General features: G+C 38.0%; 1 protein-coding gene across 3 annotated transcripts in view; it reads left to right on the top strand.

Moving 5' to 3' along the window:
* Nucleotides 1–22,091, top strand: part of NALCN (sodium leak channel, non-selective) — a 298,095-nt gene that overhangs the window by 11,684 nt on the left and 264,320 nt on the right. For all 3 annotated transcript variants that reach the window (XM_047081619.1, XM_047081611.1, XM_047081602.1), the window contains exons 3-5: nucleotides 6,052–6,135; nucleotides 7,287–7,426; nucleotides 7,509–7,637. In XM_047081619.1, the coding sequence (XP_046937575.1) occupies nucleotides 6,052–6,135; nucleotides 7,287–7,426; nucleotides 7,509–7,637 (353 nt within the window). The remainder of the gene's footprint in view (nucleotides 1–6,051; nucleotides 6,136–7,286; nucleotides 7,427–7,508; nucleotides 7,638–22,091) is intronic.

Raw genomic sequence — 22,091 nt, 5'->3', positions numbered from 1 at the left:
AGATCAAATGACCTGAGTTCGTACTTTAGTCCCAGGTCCCGTGAAAAGCTAACCCTCTGAGGGAAGATGGGCAGAGGAAGATTGTGATGCACTTGACCCTTATTTGTGAAGTAGATGATCAATGCCAGGACAAGATTTAGCCCAAAAGAGCAACAGAGCTATACCTACATTGTACCCAGACCTTCTTGAAGGATTTATGGGCAGCTTCAATGTTTCCACTGGCACACATGCCGATTCATTATAGAGATTTTCTAGTAACATAGTGATCTGGGGACAAATATTTTTGCAAATATAAATAGTGAGAATTCAGATTGAGGGACACACCTTTGTAGTTTTGCAAAAATGCTGTAATGGTATTTTGTAAAAGATATGGGGAGAGAGGGCACAAGAAATAGTGAAAAAGTTTTCTTGGGGATATTGGAGAAGTCTTGAAGAAAGAGGAACGTGAAGCCAGTGTCCTGAGTAAATGTGGTCTGTGGCAGGGGTGTTGGAGGATGGAAGTAAAGGGTCAGTAAAGGTACACGGGGGACTCAACTCTGAGAGTGACCTGATCTGCTTTGGATTTGAGTGGTTCACTCCAGAGGTGACATGCTCTGTGCACTGCAGGAGAAACTGAGGCAGGAAATCCTTCTGGCAAGAAATGTCTTCAAAAATTTTGGTTTGAGGTATGTATTATTTTAAGGATTTCACGGCTTTTATAACGTTCCTCATGCTTGAAGGTCTGCCAATTCATTGCCACTCCCCAATAATTTGTTTCTAATTGCCTCACCACTAATCCCTATTCTGAGAAGCAGTCTAGCTCACCAAATCCCTGGAGGCAGAAATAAACCATTTGGGTGATAGATGTTTGTGTTGTTGCAGAACATTCCATGTATTGCAGACTGCGAATTCTTCAGACAATCCTCGTTTGTCTATTTTTCATGTGGCAATAAACATAGGTAAAAGTAACATGCATGCTCTGAGCACTGTTGAAGTGATAAATAATAAGGCTAAGACACAGTGACAGATGGGCCCTGGGAACTGGGAACAATAAATCATGTGCTCAGGAAGCTAGACCAGTGCCTATCATTTTTGCAAAGGCAAACTGTATCCTTAGAAATGTCTTCAGATAAATGTGTTTGGTTTCTCTGCTTATTAAATACTTGCATGGCAATTTAGGTTCCTCTCTTATACTGTATAATTGATTGGCAGCCTCTGAGTATTTACCTTTGTAAAAATTGACAGACAACTCTTGAATAACTCCTCAGCCACCAGCATGCAGATTTCTGCCTCAGCATTGTCTGCTCTCCATTTTTGTGGATGGAACAGGCAAATTAAAACCTTTCTGCCATATTTGAGGTGTTAACATTTCTTGAGTACCTGTATGTTAAGCTCTGGTTACATACTCTGGAGGTAGGGAAAAGGGACAGCTTATAACTTGCGAATATTATAACTTGGGTGTTAATACAGGAGGATTTTTTGGGGGGCGCCTGGGTGGCTCAGTCGGTTAAGCAACTGACTTCGGTTCAGGTCATGATCTCGCGGTTCATGGGTTTGGGCCCCTCATCGGGCTCTGTGCTGATAGCTCAGAGCCTGGAGCCTGCCTCGGGTTCTGTGTCTCCCTCTATCTCTGCCCCTCCCCTCTTGTTCTCTCTCTCTCTCTCTCTCTCTCTCAAAAATAAATAAAATGTAAAAAAAAAATTTTTAAAAATACAGGAGGATTTTAAAAGGATATGGACATAACCAATTATGATTAAAAGTCTTTGACAATACAAATGAAAAAAGAGACAATTTGGTAAATGTGTCAGACACAAAATGTATTATGAGATTACATTTCAAAGCATCAGGTTCAAAGTCTATGTATTAAAAGTTGTTTTAAGGGCACCTGGGTGGCTCAGTCAGTTAAGCATCTACCTTGAGCTCAGGTCATGATCTCACGTTTTGTGAGTTCAAGCCCCAAGTTGGGCTGTCTTATCTCAGCAAAGAGCCTGCTTTGGATGCTGTGTCCCCCCCGCACTCTTTCTCTACCCCTTCCCAGCTCACATTACCTCTTTTTCTCTCAAAAATAAATATTTTTAAAAAGTTGTTTTAAGCTTATGAAGCCTTAGTGATTATCAATAGTGATTAACATGATATCAATTTCTGTTCAGTCATATTTGCAACTACATTATAGTGCACAAAGTATATGCACATTGACCCGATTCCCATTTGCATGGCCTGTAGCCTCTCTTCAGTCAAACTGTATGCATCCAGGAAATACCCAAAAGCTATCTTATAATTTCATCTGTGGTCTTTCATGATCATATAGGAAAAAAGTCGTAACTTTTAGATATTAACTTGAAAGATAATAATACATCTTTCTCTCTTTGCCAGAAGTCAAAGAATCATTCTTGTTAAGGAACAATACTAATTTCAGTGAATGGATGCTTAAATGGATGCATTCATGAGGCATATGAATGGACTTCTTACTGTATGCTTGTAATCTGCAGAAACTCTGTAAGACATCATATATACGCTCATCTAATTCATTTGATATCTTCTGGTTGTCACACTCTGTGCAAGGTGCCCGAAATTGTCCAGTCACAAGGTGTTACTAATCTTCAGAAAAGACTCATTTGCAATGAGGAGAAACTATTTTTTAATGCAACACCAGGGAATATGTTTAGAAAAGATTTAAGTGGAAAACTCAAACTTCAAAACTGATAAACAGGAACTGATTAACAGGAGGGAGTAAATTGTAATTCATTAAACAACCAGGTGGGAATTACAAAGGACGATTCTGGAAGTTAGACAATATGTACGTTTTTTACACGTATAGGCTGAAACGCTGCTTGCTGCATTATGTGTGAGCTAAAGCATTGATCAGGGTGGGCTGTGGTCAGATCAGAATCTGAAGGAAAAAGTTGGCACAGACTTGGGAGGATTTTTCAGGAATATAGGACAGCATGAATAATGAACACGAAAAGAGCAAAACTTACGAGGTGGGGGGTGAGGTCTGAGTGTTGCTCGTCTTTGTATCCCAGCTCACTGTACTGCCTATTAAAGGTTTTTATATATATTAAATGCCTCTTGGTAACCTAAGCCAAAAAATAATACATAAAACTTATGCCTAGTGGACTATTTCACCACCATACCAATACACCACATCTTCTGTATCCATTCATCAGTCAGTGGACATTTGGGCTCTTTCCATAATTTGGCTATTGTAGATATTGCTATAAACATCAGGGTGCATGTATCCCTGCAAATTGGTATTTTTGTCTTCTTTGGGTAAATACCTAGTAGTATAATTGCTGGATCGGAGGGTGACAAGGATGTGGAGAAAGTGGAGCCCTCTCACACTGTTAGTAGGAATGCAAACTGGTGCAGCCACTGTGGAAAATAGTATGGAGGTTCCTTAGAAAGTTAAAACTAGCCTAAGTTAAAAGTTAAGAACTAGCTTAAAATAGTTCTCTGTTGCATCCCATAAAATTTCAGTTTTCATTTTTGGAATTTTTTGTTTTTTTTTTTAAACAATCACAACTATGCCTCATTCTTAAAATAAAGATCAAGTGATATTTTTGTCTCTTTCTGCCAATATTCCAGTAAAAAGTACATTTGTTTAATAAAAGTCAATTTGAAAATGTATACTTTTATTTTTCTTCCTAGGATATATCAACACATATTGTATATTTAACCTTTTTTTCTAGAAATTTTTTAATATTTCTTTTTGAGAGAGAGCATGAACAGGGGAGAGGCAGAGAGAGAGGGACACAGAATCTGAAGCAGGCTCCAGACTGAGCTGTCAGCACAGAGCCTGACGTGGGGCTCAGACTCACGAACTATGAGATCATGACCTGAGCTGAAGTCAGACACTTAACCGACTGAGCCACCCAGGGACCCCTGTATATTCAACATTTTTTAAAACTGAGAATGTAAATCACATAAGGGTAGGAGTTTTGGGTTTTTTTTTCTACTCCTTTCATTACAGCCTTAAACACTGTCTAGATCATGGAAGATATTCTATACATTGAGTGAATGAATGAACAATACATTTGCTTAGTATATTAAGAAACTCAAGGGAATCTTCAAAGTGCAACTTTAAGTAATTTGTATTTTGTCATCCTTTTGGATATCAACTGAAATTAGGCTCAGAGAAAATTCAATTTTATATTGGCTATATTGTCTACATTTAGATTATAATTAATTCATATTTTCAGCTAACTATGCAATATACCAGGCAAACATGACTCTTATAATGAAAGATGTTTTGTAAGGTTTTGAGGGCAACTATCATATCCTTAAATTATTTCTTCTGTATGTGATGTGTGTGTGTGTGTGTGAGCATGTGTGCACGCACATACTCAGAACCAGTGGCTCTCTGAGGTGCTATTTTTCTCTTCTTCGGGTTTAAATCATCATATAACGATCATAACACTTAACAGGTCATTTTCCTCCTCATGACCCAGACCCCAAGACTCAGGGTTTACTTTCATATCTCTTTTGTGAATCTTCTCAAGTACATGAGTTACCAAATTTGGTTGATTCTCTCACCACTGATAAAATTATTTAGGCGTTTGGGAACTAGCATTGTTTTCTTTAAACTCTCCATAGAATTAATTTTCCTGTCTTCCCCACTATGTTCATAGGTTTATTGTAAGTTATTCTATCTTACACATTAGCTGGGTGTGTACATATACACTTTTCTATGCAAGATTGTTTTGTGTGTATGTGTGTTTGTGTTTTAGTAGGCATTATACCTCCTCTTTTTTAAAAAAAATTTTAATGTTTATTTATTTTTGTGAGAGAGACAGAGACAGAGACAGAGACAGAGACAGAGACAGAGTGCAAGCAAGGATGGGGTAGAAAGAGAGGGAGACATTTCAAAGAGAATCCAAAGCAGGCTCCAGGCTCTGAGCTGTCAGCACAGAGCCTGACACAGGGCTCGAACTCATGAACTTCAACATCATGACCTGAGTCAAAGTCAGATGCTTAATCAATTGAGCCACCCAGGCACCCCAGTGTTATACATCCTCTGTGTAAAGTAGATGATTCCTCCTGTTACTAAGCTGAATTTATACTTCATCTCTGAGTCAGATAACTTTTACTAAGTGGCTTATCATACTGTTAGTTTGGTGAATAATAAAAATTATTCCTGGAAACTTCTCAAGGAATCTTTTTTGATAATTTATTTATTACTAAGGGTGGATGGTTCTGGAAATTATGTACAAATATCCTATAACACATTTCATCATTTAAAAAAAAATCTTGGCATTCTGTTCCTATTTTTATTTTCTAAGCAGGTTCAGTCAGAGTTGGTAATAATAGATGTCACTGAATTCAGAATTGAGTCTCATATATTGTGATGAAACTAGTGACTTAATGGGGCAGTTCTAAGAAAGAAAAGGCCTTTCTATTTAAGGTTCCAATTCTCAACTAATGGAGTTCTCTGGTTTGTTATTTGAAAGGGAAATTTTTTTTAATTCCCATTTTTTAAAAAATATGCATTCTAGTGTCAGAGTAGATTGATTATTGAAAGATGAAAGTAGTGTGTTTTTTTATCACATACGATTCCAATTACAGTTGAAATCAATATATATTTGATATATTTACTACTGAAGGCAAGTGTATTCTTCACTTTTAATGTAGCTCACGGTGAATTCGTGGTTAATTTCCTACTGATGGTGGTTGGTTCACAGTCTGAAAGGCCTTCATGCTGATCCCTGTGGCTCTTAGTTCTTGTAGGAAGAGAGCTGGTTGGGGGCTTAAGCTGCCTACTGAGTAGGATGGCCTCTGGTTTCTTAAATGGTAGAATCTGTGTGGCTAAGAGAAAAAATGATGATGATTTCCATTTGTGTGAACTTAAAATTTTCCATGTCTCACTCTGCAGTCACTTGTGTTTTATAAATTATTTTCTTTATATAAAAATGCTTCATTTAAAATGATAAAGGTATTCCTTTGGAAAGTGTGTTCAGCTATGAAACAAAAATTATGGGTAGCTTATACCGAATTAACATTTGGCCCTTCTTTCCACAGATTTTTTTTTGAAGTTATTAATTTTGTGTGATAACTCCACATGCAATTTATTTTTAGGGGGATAGTTCCTATGTGAAAGATCGCTGGTGTGTTTTTGATGGATTTATGGTCTTCTGCCTTTGGGTTTCATTGGTATTGCAGGTAATTAAAACTTTTAAATTACAAGGGGGTATTTTCCAAAATGTGCATTGTTTTGCATTGAAAATCTCAATAAAAATAGTAACAAATATATGTCAAATGTCATAGTGTAACTTACTACAACAGTATGTTATTTTAAATGTTTATGAGAAAAAAAAAACATAACATTTTAATCATTGTCTGTCACATCTGTGAATGACTTTAATCAGTAATGAACATCAATACGACAGCAAATTACTTCTTACTAAAAAGGTGTAAAAATATATTTATTGAAATAAAGGACATTGAATTTAAAAATTCAAAATCCGTCTTTTATGTGACTGAATCCTCACTAAAAATGGCTGAAAAGTGTAGATACATTGGGATGAACATAAAATACTATATTCCAAATAGAAAATGCCTTACTATGAGAAATGGGGAACATATATTAAAAAGACCTAAAGGTGGGACTTTGCCAGATAATAGAATTCATTTCCATGCATTCATTCAGGCTTGATTTTGCATTTAATTCAACGCAAGTTACCATATTCTTCATCAAAAAATTTAGAATAACACAAATTCACATCCATCCCGCAAAGTCATCATAACGCTTATTGAAGATCTCTCCTTATTTTTGTAAAGCTCGCCTCTCCAACAGTCTGATTTCATCCTGCATATTAATGTGTTCTTTTCCATTTAATAGCTATTCTGTGATTGACAGACGTTTTCTAATTATCATTTTGCCTCTGTTTAGTAAATGGTACAATTCCTTTTTATTTTTTATAGTAATTTTAACCCTTTCTCCACTACTTCATGTTCTAGATATTTTAAAAGTTCCACCAAAGAACGTTTATTATTATTATTAGTGAGGACGACTTAGCGTACTTGCTCTGTATCCTAAGTTGGCATTTGCTTTTGTAATAAAAACTGTGCTTTGATGAATTACATGGGAAATTACTAAGAGCAGTGGCATTTACATTAGTTTATGTATTCATTTTCTCTAGAGATAGCTGTAGCTTCCAGGTGGACTCAAAAGAAAATCCATTTCAGTGGAAGAAAATGCAGGGCCAAGCCCAGAGTGCTGGGTGAACCTCCTGATACCATCTGTGTTTGCTGTGACTGCAGACAATGCTAAGGGAAGCCCTGAGCTTGTTTATTGACCTCTTAATTTACAGGTATTTGAAATTGCTGATATAGTTGACCAGATGTCACCTTGGGGCATGTTGCGGATCCCACGGCCGCTAATTATGATTCGGGCATTCCGGATTTATTTCCGATTTGAACTACCAAGGACCAGAATTACAAACATTTTAAAGTAAGCACTGTTTTTATAGATGTTAAGGAGGAAAGTCTATGACATTTTTGTAAGTTTTACCTACTTTTCCCCCCCCTCCTAGGCGATCAGGAGAACAAATATGGAGCGTTTCGATTTTCCTACTTTTCTTTCTACTTCTTTATGGAATTTTAGGAGTTCAGATGTTTGGAACATTTACCTATCACTGTGTAGTAAATGACACGAAACCAGGGTAAGTGTATCTACTAACTGCATTTTAATCTAGGTGATTAACAAGAAAGTTTCTGCAATTCTTATGAGAAAAATCTGTGTCTAAATTGAACAAAAAAAGTATTTATGGGCTCTGTTCTATATTCTCTGCTTCCTCAAAATTTTTTTGTCTGATTTTTTAACATAAGTATTCAAGACAAGCCAGACTGAGAAATGTAAGCCTGTGGGCAGGAAGACTGAGCAGATTCCAAGTGTGCATTTGGAGGTTTTCCTCGGAGTGACAGAAAGAGGAGCGTGCTGCCATAATACCATCTGAGTATTTTCATCTCTTATTTAAATAAGATGGAAATGAGAAGTGGTGTAACTACTTGGAAAAACAGTTGGGCAGTTTCTTAGAAAGTTAAACAGACACCTACCATATATTCCGTTTATTCCACTCTAGGTATCTTACCAGGGGCAATGAAAACATATATCCATAAAAAAAGACTTCTACCTAGTGACTGTATTTATAATAGCCTAAACTTCTAAGAACCCAAATTTATACCAACAGGTTGATGAGTAAACAAATTGTGGTTATATCCATATGATGAATACTATTTAGCAATAAAAAAAAGTATGAGGAATTGATATATACAACATCTTGGATGAATCTCAAAATAATTATGCTGAGCGAATGAAGCCAGATGAAAAAAATTACATATTCTGTGATTCCATGAATTCAAAATTCTAAAAAATGCAAGCTTGTCTGTAATGACAAAAAGGAAATCGGTGACGGCCTGGGAGTAAGGATGGGGATAAAAGTAGGGGCTACCAAGGGGCATTAGGAAACCTTTGAGGTTGATTGACATGTTCATTATCTTGATTGTGGTTCTGTGCACTTAAAATTTATCAAAGCTGTACATGTTTTAAAAATATTTATTGAGAGAGAGAAAGACTGAGGCAAGGGCAGAGAGAGGGAGAGAGAGAATCTTAAGCAGGCTCCGTGCCCATCATGGAGCCCATGTGGGGCTCGATCTTACAACCATGAGATCATGACCTGAGTTGAAATTAAGAATTGGATGCCCAACCAACCAAGCCCCCCCGTCTGTATATTTTAATATGTGCAATTTATTTTATGTCAGGTATATTTTACTAAAATGGTATAGAAATGTTTTAGTGTAAAGCAGAAATCTAAATTTCTTCATACAGTTAGACAGTTGATTCAGCACTCTTTATTTTGTACTGTTACCCACTGAATTTAACGTGTCTTTTCTCATTTACTAATTCCCTGTTTATACTGGGTTTGTACCTATGGACTCTGTTGTGCTTGATTGACTACCCCTGTTTAACTACCCCTTCACCCATATTACACTCTAGAATTTGTTTAAATTCTAACATGGCTGCATACATGGGGTCTGTTTCCAGCTTCCAGCCTTACACAAGCTCAGAACCCTATTATCTGCATCTTGTGGGCATTAAAATCCAAGCTCTTGGCTCCTGGACACTTAACCTCCCATTCATACCATTTTTCAATGCATGTATTTCCCTCTCTCTAGTTTTTAGTTCCCTCTTACCTTTTGACCTTTTGGAATGTATTTTTCTTTCTTGAAAGCCCAGATAGGCATCTTTAAATGTTACCATTTATCCAACAGGTCTACTTGTTTGTAATGGAAAGAGTTGAATTTAATACAGCCCGGTTTGCCAGAACTACCCTCTGGCACTCATACTATTTCCCCCCCCCCCCAGTTTTTCTCATTACCTTGTGAAGTCCTTGAGGACACAAAGGGAGAGGGGTGGAGAACATTCATCTTATGTCTCGTACTTAGTAGTCTAGCGCAGAGTAAGTACTTAGTAACTGTCTATTGAAGGCATGGTGCACAATACATTATATTTACACAGATAATAATAACATTGTGACAAGTTGATATAGAGGAGGAAATTTAAAACAGGAATAAAAGCAAGTTTCTAAATAGGACAAAGGAGAAATAGTTAAAAAGTAGAAAAGCACTGTTGAAAGTGGAGAGAGGTAGTGAACTAGCACAAATATGGTGAGGAAGTTGAAGGAAGAGGTGAGTAAGGGGGCTGGCTGTGTGGGTGAGGGAAGAGACAAATGTGTGGAAGAAAACCTGTAAGTAGTTTTTTTTAAGTGTATGTAGGCTGTAAAATATGTCTAGATTGTTCCATGAATGAATATGGAGGTGGGAAAAAGATATTGTGTGGGTGGGAAACAATAGAATAGAGTTGAACAGAGAAAGCTTCCGGATAAGAAAGCCTCTGTGTTCTAATAGCAGTGAGCACAGGAAGCTGATTTAAAGTTTCCATTTTATTAAAAATCAAGTCAGAATGCGAGACTTCTAAAGCATGTTAGAATTGTAAAACTACTTGGAAGATCAGACATCCTGCTGCCAAACCTAATTTTGACACATAAAGTACGATACAAGTGGTGAAGAGGGATAGGAGCACCTCTGACCTCAGGGCCCTTGCATCACTTCAGAAAGTGCTCTTCACCATCTCCTTACTATATGCAGTACTAGGACATGAATGGCAAAGAAACAAAACAAAACAAAACAAAACAAAACAAAAAACAAAACATCAAACAAAAAAAGCCATTAAAGGACCTCTTGTATTCTGAATATTAGCTCCAGCTCATTACTTAATCCTAAAAATGGAATTCTCTATGAAGAATTTCATACATTTTGGCAGAGTTTTTGGTTACTCTAGACACAGCAGTTATGGAAGAATGTCTGCATTTTCTCTCTTCCAAGTATTTATAAAATCTGCCCATTAGCGTTATGTCCATACACATATATCTTGCCTTCTTTTTATGTGACAGTTTACTCTCTGAGAAGAAAATATGTAACTGCCCGCAGGATAGTAATGTTGCTACAATAACAGCTTTCTTTCGTAAGTTTGAGGATTCATTTGAAGGACCGATCATTTATGCCATTTTTTGTTTTAATTTTCAGTTCAGTTTTAACTGAGTTTTAGTCTCACTCATAAGCAGAAAAATTATTGATGCCATTTTACCATTAGTTCCAGCCAGACATTAATTTATTTTTAGAGACTCAAAAAACTGTCCAAAGTCAAAATAAAACACATAAAAAAATCCCAATTAAAAAAATTCCAACCTTTTTGTTTCCTTTTCTTCTGAACTAGGAATTTCTCATCAACATCTCTGAGTCAGATATTAAGCTACATCCTGATGGTTGTGTTTCCAGCGATCAGTGTTGCCAGTCATTGGCATGACCTCATTTCTCTTATTTATTGTCCTTTAACAATCCTTCCGATTTCTGCTTAATTGTTTTGCATGCACAACAGCCTAATAATGGGAGAGTCTTCAGGCAGAGCTGTGTCTGTTCAGAAACCTGTATATCCTGCGTTTCCAGGCTGACCTCTGGAATTGATTATGTGTAGCCTGTGAGGCAAACAGGATAAATAAGGAAGCAACTCAATACACCCAGTTTTGCTTTTAGATGAAGCTGATTTCTTTTAAAGCAGAGAGAAGGGAATCTTAGCTTTGTCCTCAGTAGCATTACTAGTAAAGCTTTATTCTCCTCTGATAATGAAGGGCGACCTAAGGCAGTTATGGCACAGGTAATGGGATTTGACTCAGCAAAGCAGTTCATATCCTACAGAAATTTGAGAAAAGCGATGGCCTGTGGCAGAAACAGGTGTTACAAAATGCCAAATGTGTTGGCAGAAATCTCCCTGAAGCTACAAGATGATCACGTAAAAATGAGCTGGTAGGTGAAATAGAAAAGATGAAGACTTATCTGCCACCTTATTACCATTCCTGAGAAAGGAGAGAAATTTGTTTCTAGCTGAGTATCAAATAATGAAATCTTCTTCCCAAGAGTGAGATAATTAGAAAAACCCTAAAGAAAGCAAATGTGAATATTAAGTATATAAAAGTTGATTCCACCAGGAATTCAAGTAAATACTTATAATGGCTGAGCCATTAGTTTTGAGACCCAGAGGTAGGGAACCTGGGTCACAGATGCCCAGGACATTCCTAGAGTATCCTTGCTGTGGCAGAGTAATTACTAATAGCTTTCTTTTCCATCTCAGGGAAATCCCAGGATGGTCACCCCACCCCAGGGTAGCTTGTAGGACTTGGTGGTATTTTATAAAATATCACTGACACTTAGCCTAGAGATAAGGTAAAGTTGGACTTGGGTTTTTTATTACTGGCCCCAAATAATATTTAAGTTTACCCTTTAGGGTACTTGGGAAAATAAATGAATTCTTATCTTATAAATTCTGTTCACAAAATAATGAGTTTTTTTTAATGGAAAAGTCAGAAGAATTAAAGATAGAAACGTGGTGGAACTTAAAATGTTAATTTTTAATTTCTATGGACTTTATCAAGAGGGAATTTTGTAGAATATGTAAAATCGTAATGCCTCAAATTCATGCAAAGGTCTTTGAAGTCTTCTTGATTTATATTTAAACTTCTTTTGAAGGATGAAGACACACTGTTCAGTTTAACTTGCAGGACTCACGCAGAGACGTCTGCTGGGTGGGCGATATAAGAACAAGTTTGGATAAATGCATATTGGAGAGATTTTTCTTTAAAATATTTAAAGAAGAAATGAAAATACTCTGATGGGTGCATGTAAATTTCTAACTAAATTAACAGCCACATTTATGGAGCACCTGTTCTACCTCATGTATTGTGCTTCTATGACTAATTTTTAGAACAACCTGAAAGGAATTATTTCCCCCATTTTGCAGATGAAGGCACAGTCCCAACATAAATAATATGTTGGTCTGGTAAGTGAGAGCATCAGGATTTGAACTCAAGTCTGGCTTCTAAGCCCCTGCTTGTTCTCCCATTTGAGCAACTTCTACCTTGTTATGATCCCATATTTGTAAACCTGTAGACACATACAGACGCACATCTGTATGATACACTCTTTATATGGCATAGAGAAAATTAAAGTCTACATGACCTCTGGTTTCTTTCTACCACCATGGAGATGGTGTGTTCTGGGGGTTCTGGTTCATCCAAGCCCATAAAATAGCGACACACAATATATTTGTATGAGTCCATCGATCCCTTCTAAAATTGTGCATATCCATCTCAAAGATGTGGCCCATTCGAACCACCAGATAAATCCACCTTTTATCTGTTACTAATTTTAAAAAATTAAATGTGAGTAAATATTTCAGAATAACTTGAATTCCCATGTGAAAATTAATACCAAAGTGATTTTCACCAGAACAGCAAAAACATCCATGAGTCTTCAATATAAAAAAAGAAAATCCTACACTTTGAAAAAAGGTCTAAAAGTAATCAAGTGAGGTTTTTTGATCAATTATAATGTAGCACTTCTTTTGATCTTACTTCCCAGAAAGAAGAGAATGTCATGACATAGGTTATAAAACTCTTGCTATTAGTGGTAAATATTTATTGAACAATTGATAGCTGTTATCTTCTCATTCAGTACCCGTAACAGCTTTCTACGTGCGTCATGTTCTATTTTTATACTCTGTATTACAGCCAAGGAGACTGAACCTTAGTGAGGTTAAATAAGATATCCAAGATGAAACAGTGTGTAACTGGCAGAAGCAGAGTTGAAACCCAGTTCTCCCCAACACTGATTTCTAGGCTTTTAAAGATTCATGTTGTACCATGGTCCGTAAGTGAGATGATCTTCAACATGTGCGTGTGTCCATGTTTGAATAAAATGTTTAGTTTCCCTTCGGTTGCAAGGAGCACATGCTTAGGAGACAAACTCTGAATGGGCAGATGAGTACCTGGTTGAGATCGCCTATATTAGGACTCAAAATTCTGTCATGATGCACTCCTGAACCTACTGTGTGAATGGGAAATGAGGGGCCTTGACAGTTCAGCCCCTCACAAATCGCGTTCACTGTAGTTGTCTGTGTAGAAATCATTACCGAGCATCATTTTGGTATCTCAGGTTCAATCAGACCAGCTTGCATTCCTCCTGATAGAAAGCACCCTCATGTGCAGTGACCATAGCAGCACCAGGAGTACCTGTTGGGAATTCATCTCTAGGGTGGGATCTGTTTGATAGAGAAAATCACCTGGCCAACTTTGTAAAAATACAAACTCCGAGCCATATCCATGGATTCCTATCTATTGGCAGGGCTGAGACTCTCAGAATTGGTTGGGTTAGAAATCAGTGACTTAAACCCTTGGTTCTACAATTAAAACTCCCAAAGATGTGTTAAGAGTAGAAGGCAAATTTTGCATGGCTTCTTCAAAGATCAATCTGGAATCTTCAAAGAAATGCTAAGCTTTTAGCTACTATGCTTCCACCTGTGGGGAACTTGAGTTTCCTGGACCCTTCAGACTGTGTCCTTAGAAATGTCAGCAGCGCCTGGGTGGCTCAGTCAGTTAAGCACAGGACCTTCACTTTGGCTCAAGCCATGATCTTGCAGTTTCGTCAGTTTGAGCCCCGCGTCAGACTCTGCACTGGCAGTTGGGAGTCTGCTTGGGATTGTCTCTGTCTCCCTCTCTCTCTACCCCTCCCCTGTTCACGCGGTCTCTGTCTCTCTAAAAAATAAATAATTTTTTTCTTTATTTTTTAAGTTAAAAAAAATATTTAAGAAGCACCAGAGGTGATGAGAGCTTCTTGTCATTCTTCCAAAGAAGCAGGTTACCCATGTGTTCTGGGAACTCTAGAAATAAAATAAATTTTGTTTATTTAGTGACTCACCTGTCTTAGATCTAGCAGTTGAGTGGGGCAGGTATACTTTGTGGTTGGTAGTTACACATTCTTAGCACTGTGGAACTCTCACATCATTTAACCGCAAACAATAGCACCCTGTCAGAGTGGGGAGAATGGCTGTTCCCAGCTGTACAATTCAGCCAAACCACAGCCGGTAAACATAAATATATTTGGAGCTTCTAATAGGTATGAGGCACTTTGTATTCCTAATTGCTAATTCATAAGGTGGTCTCATATGTTGGGCATTAGGATCCTCATGAGAGAGAAGAGGAAGTAGCTCCTTGCCACACATTAATTAATTGATAGAATCACCGATTGAAGACCTATAATCTTTGTCCCAAATTCTGGTGGACATTTTCCGCCTTGCCAGCTGACTCCTCACCCTGGGATCTTGTAGCTTCTTAAGCAAAGGAAGAAGAGTTACTGCTTGAGGAGCCCTTGGTCCAGATTCAAAATGTCAAGGGTAGGGGCACATGGATGCCTCAGTCAGTTAAGTATCCCACTCTTGGTTTCAGCTCAGGTCATGAACTCACGTTTTGTCGTGAGTTTGAGCCCCACATTGGACTCTTGTGTTGATAGTGCAGAGCTTGTTTGGGATTCTCTCTCTCCCTCTCCTTGCCCCTCCTGCATATTCTCTCTCTCTCTCTCTCTCTCTCTCTCTCTCAAAAAAAAAAAGGTGTCAAGGGTAGTGTACTTTGTCTTATGATCTCAAATCAGTTTTCACATTTCCAGTTTGGAGCTGATCAATGCAAACTCTGTGTCCTGATACTTTACTGATACTCTTTGAATACATTCAAATACCTCTCATTGTCTAATCCTTGTTCAGATGCCCATTTCCTGGTCCCTGTCACCTGTGTTGTCACTTATCCATATCAATGAAGTAGTGAGTGATAGAATTAAGGGAGTACAGTTGGGGAAAATATATAATTAAAAGAACTATTCAGATATAACAAGGTACAATGATGATTTAAAATACTTGTTTCAAAAGAAAATAATGTTTTGTCATTTAAATTACATACACTATTTGAAAAAAGTATTTAATTTTGCCATTTTGATGCATGATGAATTTAGCACTTTATGGCTTTATCTATCTACCCATTCAGGAATGGATTAAGGAATGGAAAATCATTAAAATACTCTCAGCCAAACAGTAAGGGGAAATTTATTCCCTAATTACTTACAAAATGTGCCAGTTTTGCTTGTTTATAAAATGTGGGTGATGTCAATATTATTTCCTACCTCAGACTATTTGTCTTATTTTGTAGTCCCTCTAAAAGTCCAGGTAGGGCAATTAAAAGTTTTCAAAATCAATAAATAGTCTCTTCTCTGCAAATTCCAGGGTGGGGTAAATGTTCCAAAACATCCAGCATTGGAAGTAGCCAGGCCAATTCATAAGAGTTTTTAATTAACCCTGGAAGAGGAGGCCAAATAGGAATGAAAACGAAGCCAGATGATTCTCTGGAATGAACCCAAAATGCGGGTAGCAGCCAGAGCGAGTCCATTGTCAGCAAAGGAAAGGGACAACCTGTAAATGCAGGTCTAAGTTTTGAGCAAGAAAAAAACCCTTGTTGTCTGCCTGCCATTAAGAGTGAGGCAAGCAATACCCTAATGTATCAAAGAGCACATTCACTGTCCTTCCAGGTGCAAAGACTGTGTGTGTGTGTGTGTGTGTGTGTGTGTGTGTGTGTGTGTTCACTCCATGGGTTTAACCAGAAATGTATTCTCCTATTTATTTTTGACTTCTCTCTAGAACATACAGTATAAATAGAAGAGAAACCTATGGATGCAATAAATAACAAAATGCTTTTCAAGTATATAGTGTTGTCTGTTGCATATGGATTTGTTGTGCCATGTACTTCCTTTTTTGCATCACTGACAATTTCATCGTGGAATGCAAACCTCAGAAACACGTTCGTTGTAGCCAAGCCTCTGTGAATGTTTTTTTTTACAGCAAATGGACCAAATTTGGCTACAAGAACTCAGTGTTTTTCTGCTTATGTGCAGTTCTTCAGGGGAAAAAATGTAAGAAAAATATAAACAAAATAGCTATCTATAAATTCCCATTGTAGGTATAGTTCATGAAAATCTTGCAAATAAGTAATAACTTCTGTCAATTAGTGTCTTTGACCTTTTGGCCATTCCCACAAATGAGGGACAGGGTGTAAGTAAGCTCAAAGTGTATCAGACACACTGTGTCAGTTTGGGGGAAGCACAGATTTTTGTCTTTTTTTCCCCAATATGCAAAATCTCTGAGAATGTAGTTTAAAAATTGGTTGCTATGGTAACAAGTGCTTGTTTATAATCCCTGAGAAAAAGCCGAGAATAGCCACACCAGCAATGAAAGGGTGAAAACGTTGTTCTCTTTCTCTCCCTGACCTTTCTTGTTCTCTCTCTCCTGTGCACACACAGGCTCTGGCATTTCCTCTTTCCAGGATGCCCTAGATCTGCCTTAGACCTAGCATTTGTTGATCCTTAAGTAGTCACTCCAAGCAACAACCCCATTGGAAGGTCTTCCCAATGCTCACCATCTACCACCTGCAGTCAGATGTGATGTTTCTGCTTTGTGAGCCTGTAACACTAGCAACATATAGCTGGCTCTCAAAGCATTCGCCATGCTCTACTGTGGTCATGACTTTGCTAGGTAGTAAAGCCCCTGATTTGGAAATACCTTCTTGGTCATCTCTGTTCCTAGCATGTTGTGTGGCACAGAATGGGCCATTCAAATATAATCATTTTGAATGAGTGAATAGACAAATGCAGTAAAGTGGCCTCACTAAGAATAGGGGAAAAACAATTTCTGAAAAGGGGCTAAGTAATAATAAGAATAGTTATGTTCATAAGTGAGAGTAACCACAAAATGCCAACACTAAATGCATTACAACCAGCAGTGACAGCAGTTTGATATCGGTAGAGAAAGATGAGATTGTGAGTAATGAGAAGAATTTGAACACAAAATCTTGAGCGATTGCATTTGGCATTGTTGAGTCCTATGGACAGAGGAGAACAGAACACAATGGGCATGTGATTTGCTCTAGTTATTACCTTTTTTTTTTTCTTTAAATGAAAATGTGATGAGGTCATTCTGGGAATAGTTGTTTTTAATAATAGCTGAAAAGTTTCTCATCTTACAGATGAGGACACTGAGGCTCAGATGGTCAAAGTGAATTGCCCAAGGTAATTAAGTTGGTTAATCACTAAACTGAATGATATCCTTGTGTTCCAATGTATAGCTCTATCAGTGCTCTGTACCATCAGGAGTAATAATTAACTTAAGACCATAAAACTCTTGGGGTGCCTGGGTGGCTCAGTCAGTTGGGTGTCCAACTTCGGCTCAGGTCATGATCTCACAGCTCATGGGTTCGAGCCCCGCGTCGGGATCTGTGCTGACGGCTCAGAGCCTGGAGCCTGCTTTGGATTCTGTGTCTCCCTCTCTCTCTGCCCCTCCCCTGCTCACACTCTGTGTGTGTCTCTCTCTCTCAAAAATAAACATTAAAATTTTTTTTAAAAGACCATAAAACTCTTAAATACTTAAGTATTATTTGAGGCTGTTGTAAACAGTTTTAGCAACAAGTTCAGAACACATTTTCTTAGATTTCAAACTCCTACATAATGTTATATGTAAATAGGATATTTTGTTAAGAATTTTTTAAAAAAGCATATGCCAGGCAGATAATTAATGTCTTTTGAAAAACAATTAACTACTCCAAGGAATTCTAGTATTCATTTTGAAACATGGAAACTACTGAAGCCAGAATTTAAAAAAATGGAAAATCCATGCCAATTTTTGGATATCACACTTACAAATTGCATAAAAACAACAGGATCCAATTGCTGAAGAATTTCTTCTGTGGTTACTTTACAAGCAAACAAATAAACAAACACATTAGTAGATTTGTCATAAATTTAAATAATTGTAGAAAGACACATTTCTTCACTTAGTAAAAAAATAATTATTACACATTTACTATGCATTAGTTAAGATTCTTCAGAGAAATAGAACCAATAGGATGTTTATATAGGAAGCAATGAGATTTATTTTAAAGAATTGGCATATGTGATTATGGCGACTAGCAAGACCCACATTTCAGAGCAAGCCAGCAAGCTGGAAATTTCAGAATGAGCTGTTGTTGCGGTCTTGAGTCCAAAAGTAGTTTGGAGGCTGAATTCTTTTCAGAGGATCTCAGTATTTTTCCTTAAGGCCTTTAACTGATTAGATGAGGCCCACCCATATTATGTTGGATAATCTGCTCTACTCAGAGTCTACTGATTTAAATGTTAATTGCATCTTAAAAAATACCTTCACAGCAACCTCTAGATGGTGTTTGACCAAACAACTGGGCACCATAGTGTAGCCAAATTCACTCATAAATTTAACCATCAGACTACATGTCAGGAACTGTGTGGACTTGGAGGTTATACTGGGGAACAGTCGAGTTTGGGAGACACCCAACGAACAGCTGACCACTCAAACATGAATTACACACTTCCCAAGTGCCAGAAATGAAAAGTGTGGGTACTTTGAGAAATTATAGCAGAGAAGCCTAACCCAGCCTGAGGGACTTGAAGAGGCTCCCCTGAGAAAGTGACATTCAGGCTGGGGCCTAAAAAGTGAAAAATGGGTTAACCAAGCAGAGATGGGAGGAGAGGTTTCCAAGCAGAGGAAAAAGTCCTAAAGTAGAAGGAGCACACCAAGAGCTGAGATAAGACCACCATGTTGGGTACTGGGCCATTTGAAAGGGGAGAAGCCAGATCCCTTGGATCTTCTAGATGAGATTTGCCATTGACAGGCTTCAGGTAAGACCAAGATTATGAAAAGCCTGTCTGTATGTTCTGTGGCTAACGGATTGGAAGGGTTAAGAGTGCTGCAGGATGACCAGTTCGGGGACTACATGGTGGTGCAGGTAGAGGTGAAGATGGTGAGAGTTGAATGAGCTCAAAAGATATTTTGGCAGATATTTAGGGCCACATGATGATTAGTTATGGGAGTTAAAGGAAAAGTAGACATCAAGGAGATTGCGCACTCTCAAGCTTGCTCAGCACTGTGGATGAAGGTCTCATGGTGCTGCTTGTCATGAAGGGATGTTGGCAAAGGAGTCTGGGCTCAGTAAGGGGAGTAGAGTTGGAGGCACTTGGGGCGTAGCCAGGTGGAGACATCTAATAGGTAGTTGGACATGTAACTCTGAGAGTCTACAAGACACCTAGGATGAGAGAACTGCAACTATGAGAATGGATTTGTCTGCACAGGGAGAGACTATCATAAAAAAAGAGAGGAGGCCAAAGACCGAGCTCAGAGCAACTCAGAACTGAGGGCCAGTTCCAGAAGGAGAATGATCTGAGAGACAGGGAAAAAACTAGCATCGTCCAAGTCAGCAACTGTTGCATCTCTCTCTCTCTCTCTCTCTCTCTCTTCCCCCCCCCCCCCCCCACTAACCACAACTGGGAAAGTTTTTCTCTTTTTAAGGACTCATGTGATTAGGTCAGGCTCACCCAGATAATCCAGGATAATCAACCAAATTCAAGCTTTTTAGCCTTGTTCACATCTGTAACCTTAATTCTATTTGCCATGTAACCCAACATATTCACGTGTTCGGACATAAGAATGTGCACACCTTGAGGGGGACGTTGTTCTGCCCACCATCAAAACAAGTATGTGCAGTGCTATCAGAAGCCGCAGGAGAGAGAAACTGAAAATGGTCCAGCTGGATGTGACACATGGAAATAAACAAGAGCAAGTCTAGTGGATTCGGGATCATGCAAAATAGGCTAAAAAATTAAATTAGGGGGCTTAGAAATTGATAATTTTTTTCAAGAAATCCAACTGTGAATAAGAAATGCAGGTCTTGAAACCCACTTAAGCATGAGTGAATATTAGGACTGGAAGACTCATTGTCTATATTTAGAGTTTGGCTGGTTGTAGCAAGAATTCTACCCTCCCTAATTCCAGAAAGCCTCTTTTTGTATCGTGAATATCTGATGGAAAATGAACAAGGAAATAATTAACGTTAACAAATAAAAATAAAACTTAGAAGATTCTTGCTAACGGTGACAATGAAACAACTATACATTCTGAAACTCCCAATGTTTATTTCCACTTTTAAAAAGAGTAATTATCATGTGGTTTTAGATACATGAGTTCCAGGGCAATTAATCATCTAATAAATGTGTCTCTAACAAGCATTTGCTAATAGCTTGATGTTGGCAAAAATAATGTGTTTCAAATCTGCTGCCTCTGAAGCCAAAAGATTTCAACATAATATCTGGGCTGGTGAGGGTTGTGCTTGAAATGAGAATCAGTGTTAATATGAAAGAAAAAAATAAATGGAATACAAAAGGAGAAAACTGCTCTAATACTTATAAATCAGTAATAGTTAACAGTTATTGGGTGAGTAACTGATTCCCAGTGCTATTCTGGGAGTTGAATATTAACTCATTGAAACATAAGACGCTCCCACCAGTTGGTGTGAACGCTATCCCTGTTTTACAAATATGGAAACTGAGGCAGCACACAACAAGACTAGGGTTCCAGTCTAATCTTGTCCAATCCAATCAGGCTATCAATAGCAATCGAGAACAGCTAACACTTACTGTCTACCAAGTACCTGTTTTAAGTACCTTACAGACTAAGTCATTACATTTTTGCCACAGCCCTGTGAGATAGGCATCTCCCTGCCATCTCCTGAGGAAGAAACTGAGGCACAGATAGGTAAATTATTAATTTCGATGGGCTTCCCTCTCTGAACTTCACCTTAACCTTCCTTAAGTTAGGAATTAGGTGATCTATGCAGTTTCTTTCAGCTGCCCAGTGCTGTCAGTATCACGTGCCTGAATTCCTTCTGTTCTTTTGACAAGTCTTTTAACGTTTATTTACTTTTGAGACAGAGAGAGACAGAGCATGAACGGGGGAGGGTCAGAGAAAGAGAGGGAGACACAGAATCTGAAACAGACTCCAGGCTCTGAGCTGTCAGCACAGAGCCCGACGCGGGGCACGAACTCACGAACCGCGAGATCATGACCTGAGCCGAAGTCGGACACTTAGCCAACTGAGCCACCCAGACGCCCCTCTTTTGACAAATCTTTATTATGTTTTTACATATGTTTTGTTTGCTACATTTTATTATTGTAATGATTACTAAATATTTATAATAAGCATTTATTGAGCATTATTATTATTGTTGAGCATTTATTTATTGTGACATGCTAGGTGCTAAGTTGAGTGCATTCCTTGGTTTACTTTACTTAACATTCACACAGGCTTTGCTTTTAATTATGGCTACTCTCCCTAACTGACAGATGAACAAACTGAGCTTAGAAACATTTAGAACTTTATTCAAGTCACACAACTAATAATTGGGAGACCTTGGGATCAAACCCAGAAAACCTACTCTGAAACTTAAGTCCCCTTAACACTTAGCTCTAATGTGTGGTGTCCACATCAGAAACATAGTCAGGTCAGACTTAAGCAAAGATGAATAGTTGGTCTACATATAAAAATATGAAATAGGGTGAAGTAAGTGATATGTCTACCCAAAATCTTATCTCTCAGACATAACCAAGTAGTAATTTCCACAATGAGAACTTTCCCTTGGGTTTTCTGTGTGGGGTCCAAAGGAGCCCATACCATATACCAGAGGGCACAATTATTTCAACACTTATTCCCTGACAGTGGACAGATTATCTCCTGGCAGCTAATAGAATCTGAAGAAATGCACTTGGGGTGTCTGAAATGCAGGTGAGGATTTTAGAGCTTTGTTTACAACTGAGACAGAGCTGGTGAGGTGTCAGCAGGTCTCAGGTAT

The sequence above is a fragment of the Lynx rufus genome, unplaced genomic scaffold, assembly GCF_022079265.1.
Source record: "Lynx rufus isolate CCGP_SWC_20201006 ecotype Redwood Valley unplaced genomic scaffold, mLynRuf1.p SCAF_1, whole genome shotgun sequence".
NCBI lineage: Eukaryota > Metazoa > Chordata > Mammalia > Carnivora > Felidae > Lynx > Lynx rufus.
Note: the sequence above shows the minus strand (reverse complement) of the source record. Positions and strands in the feature narration are given on the sequence as shown.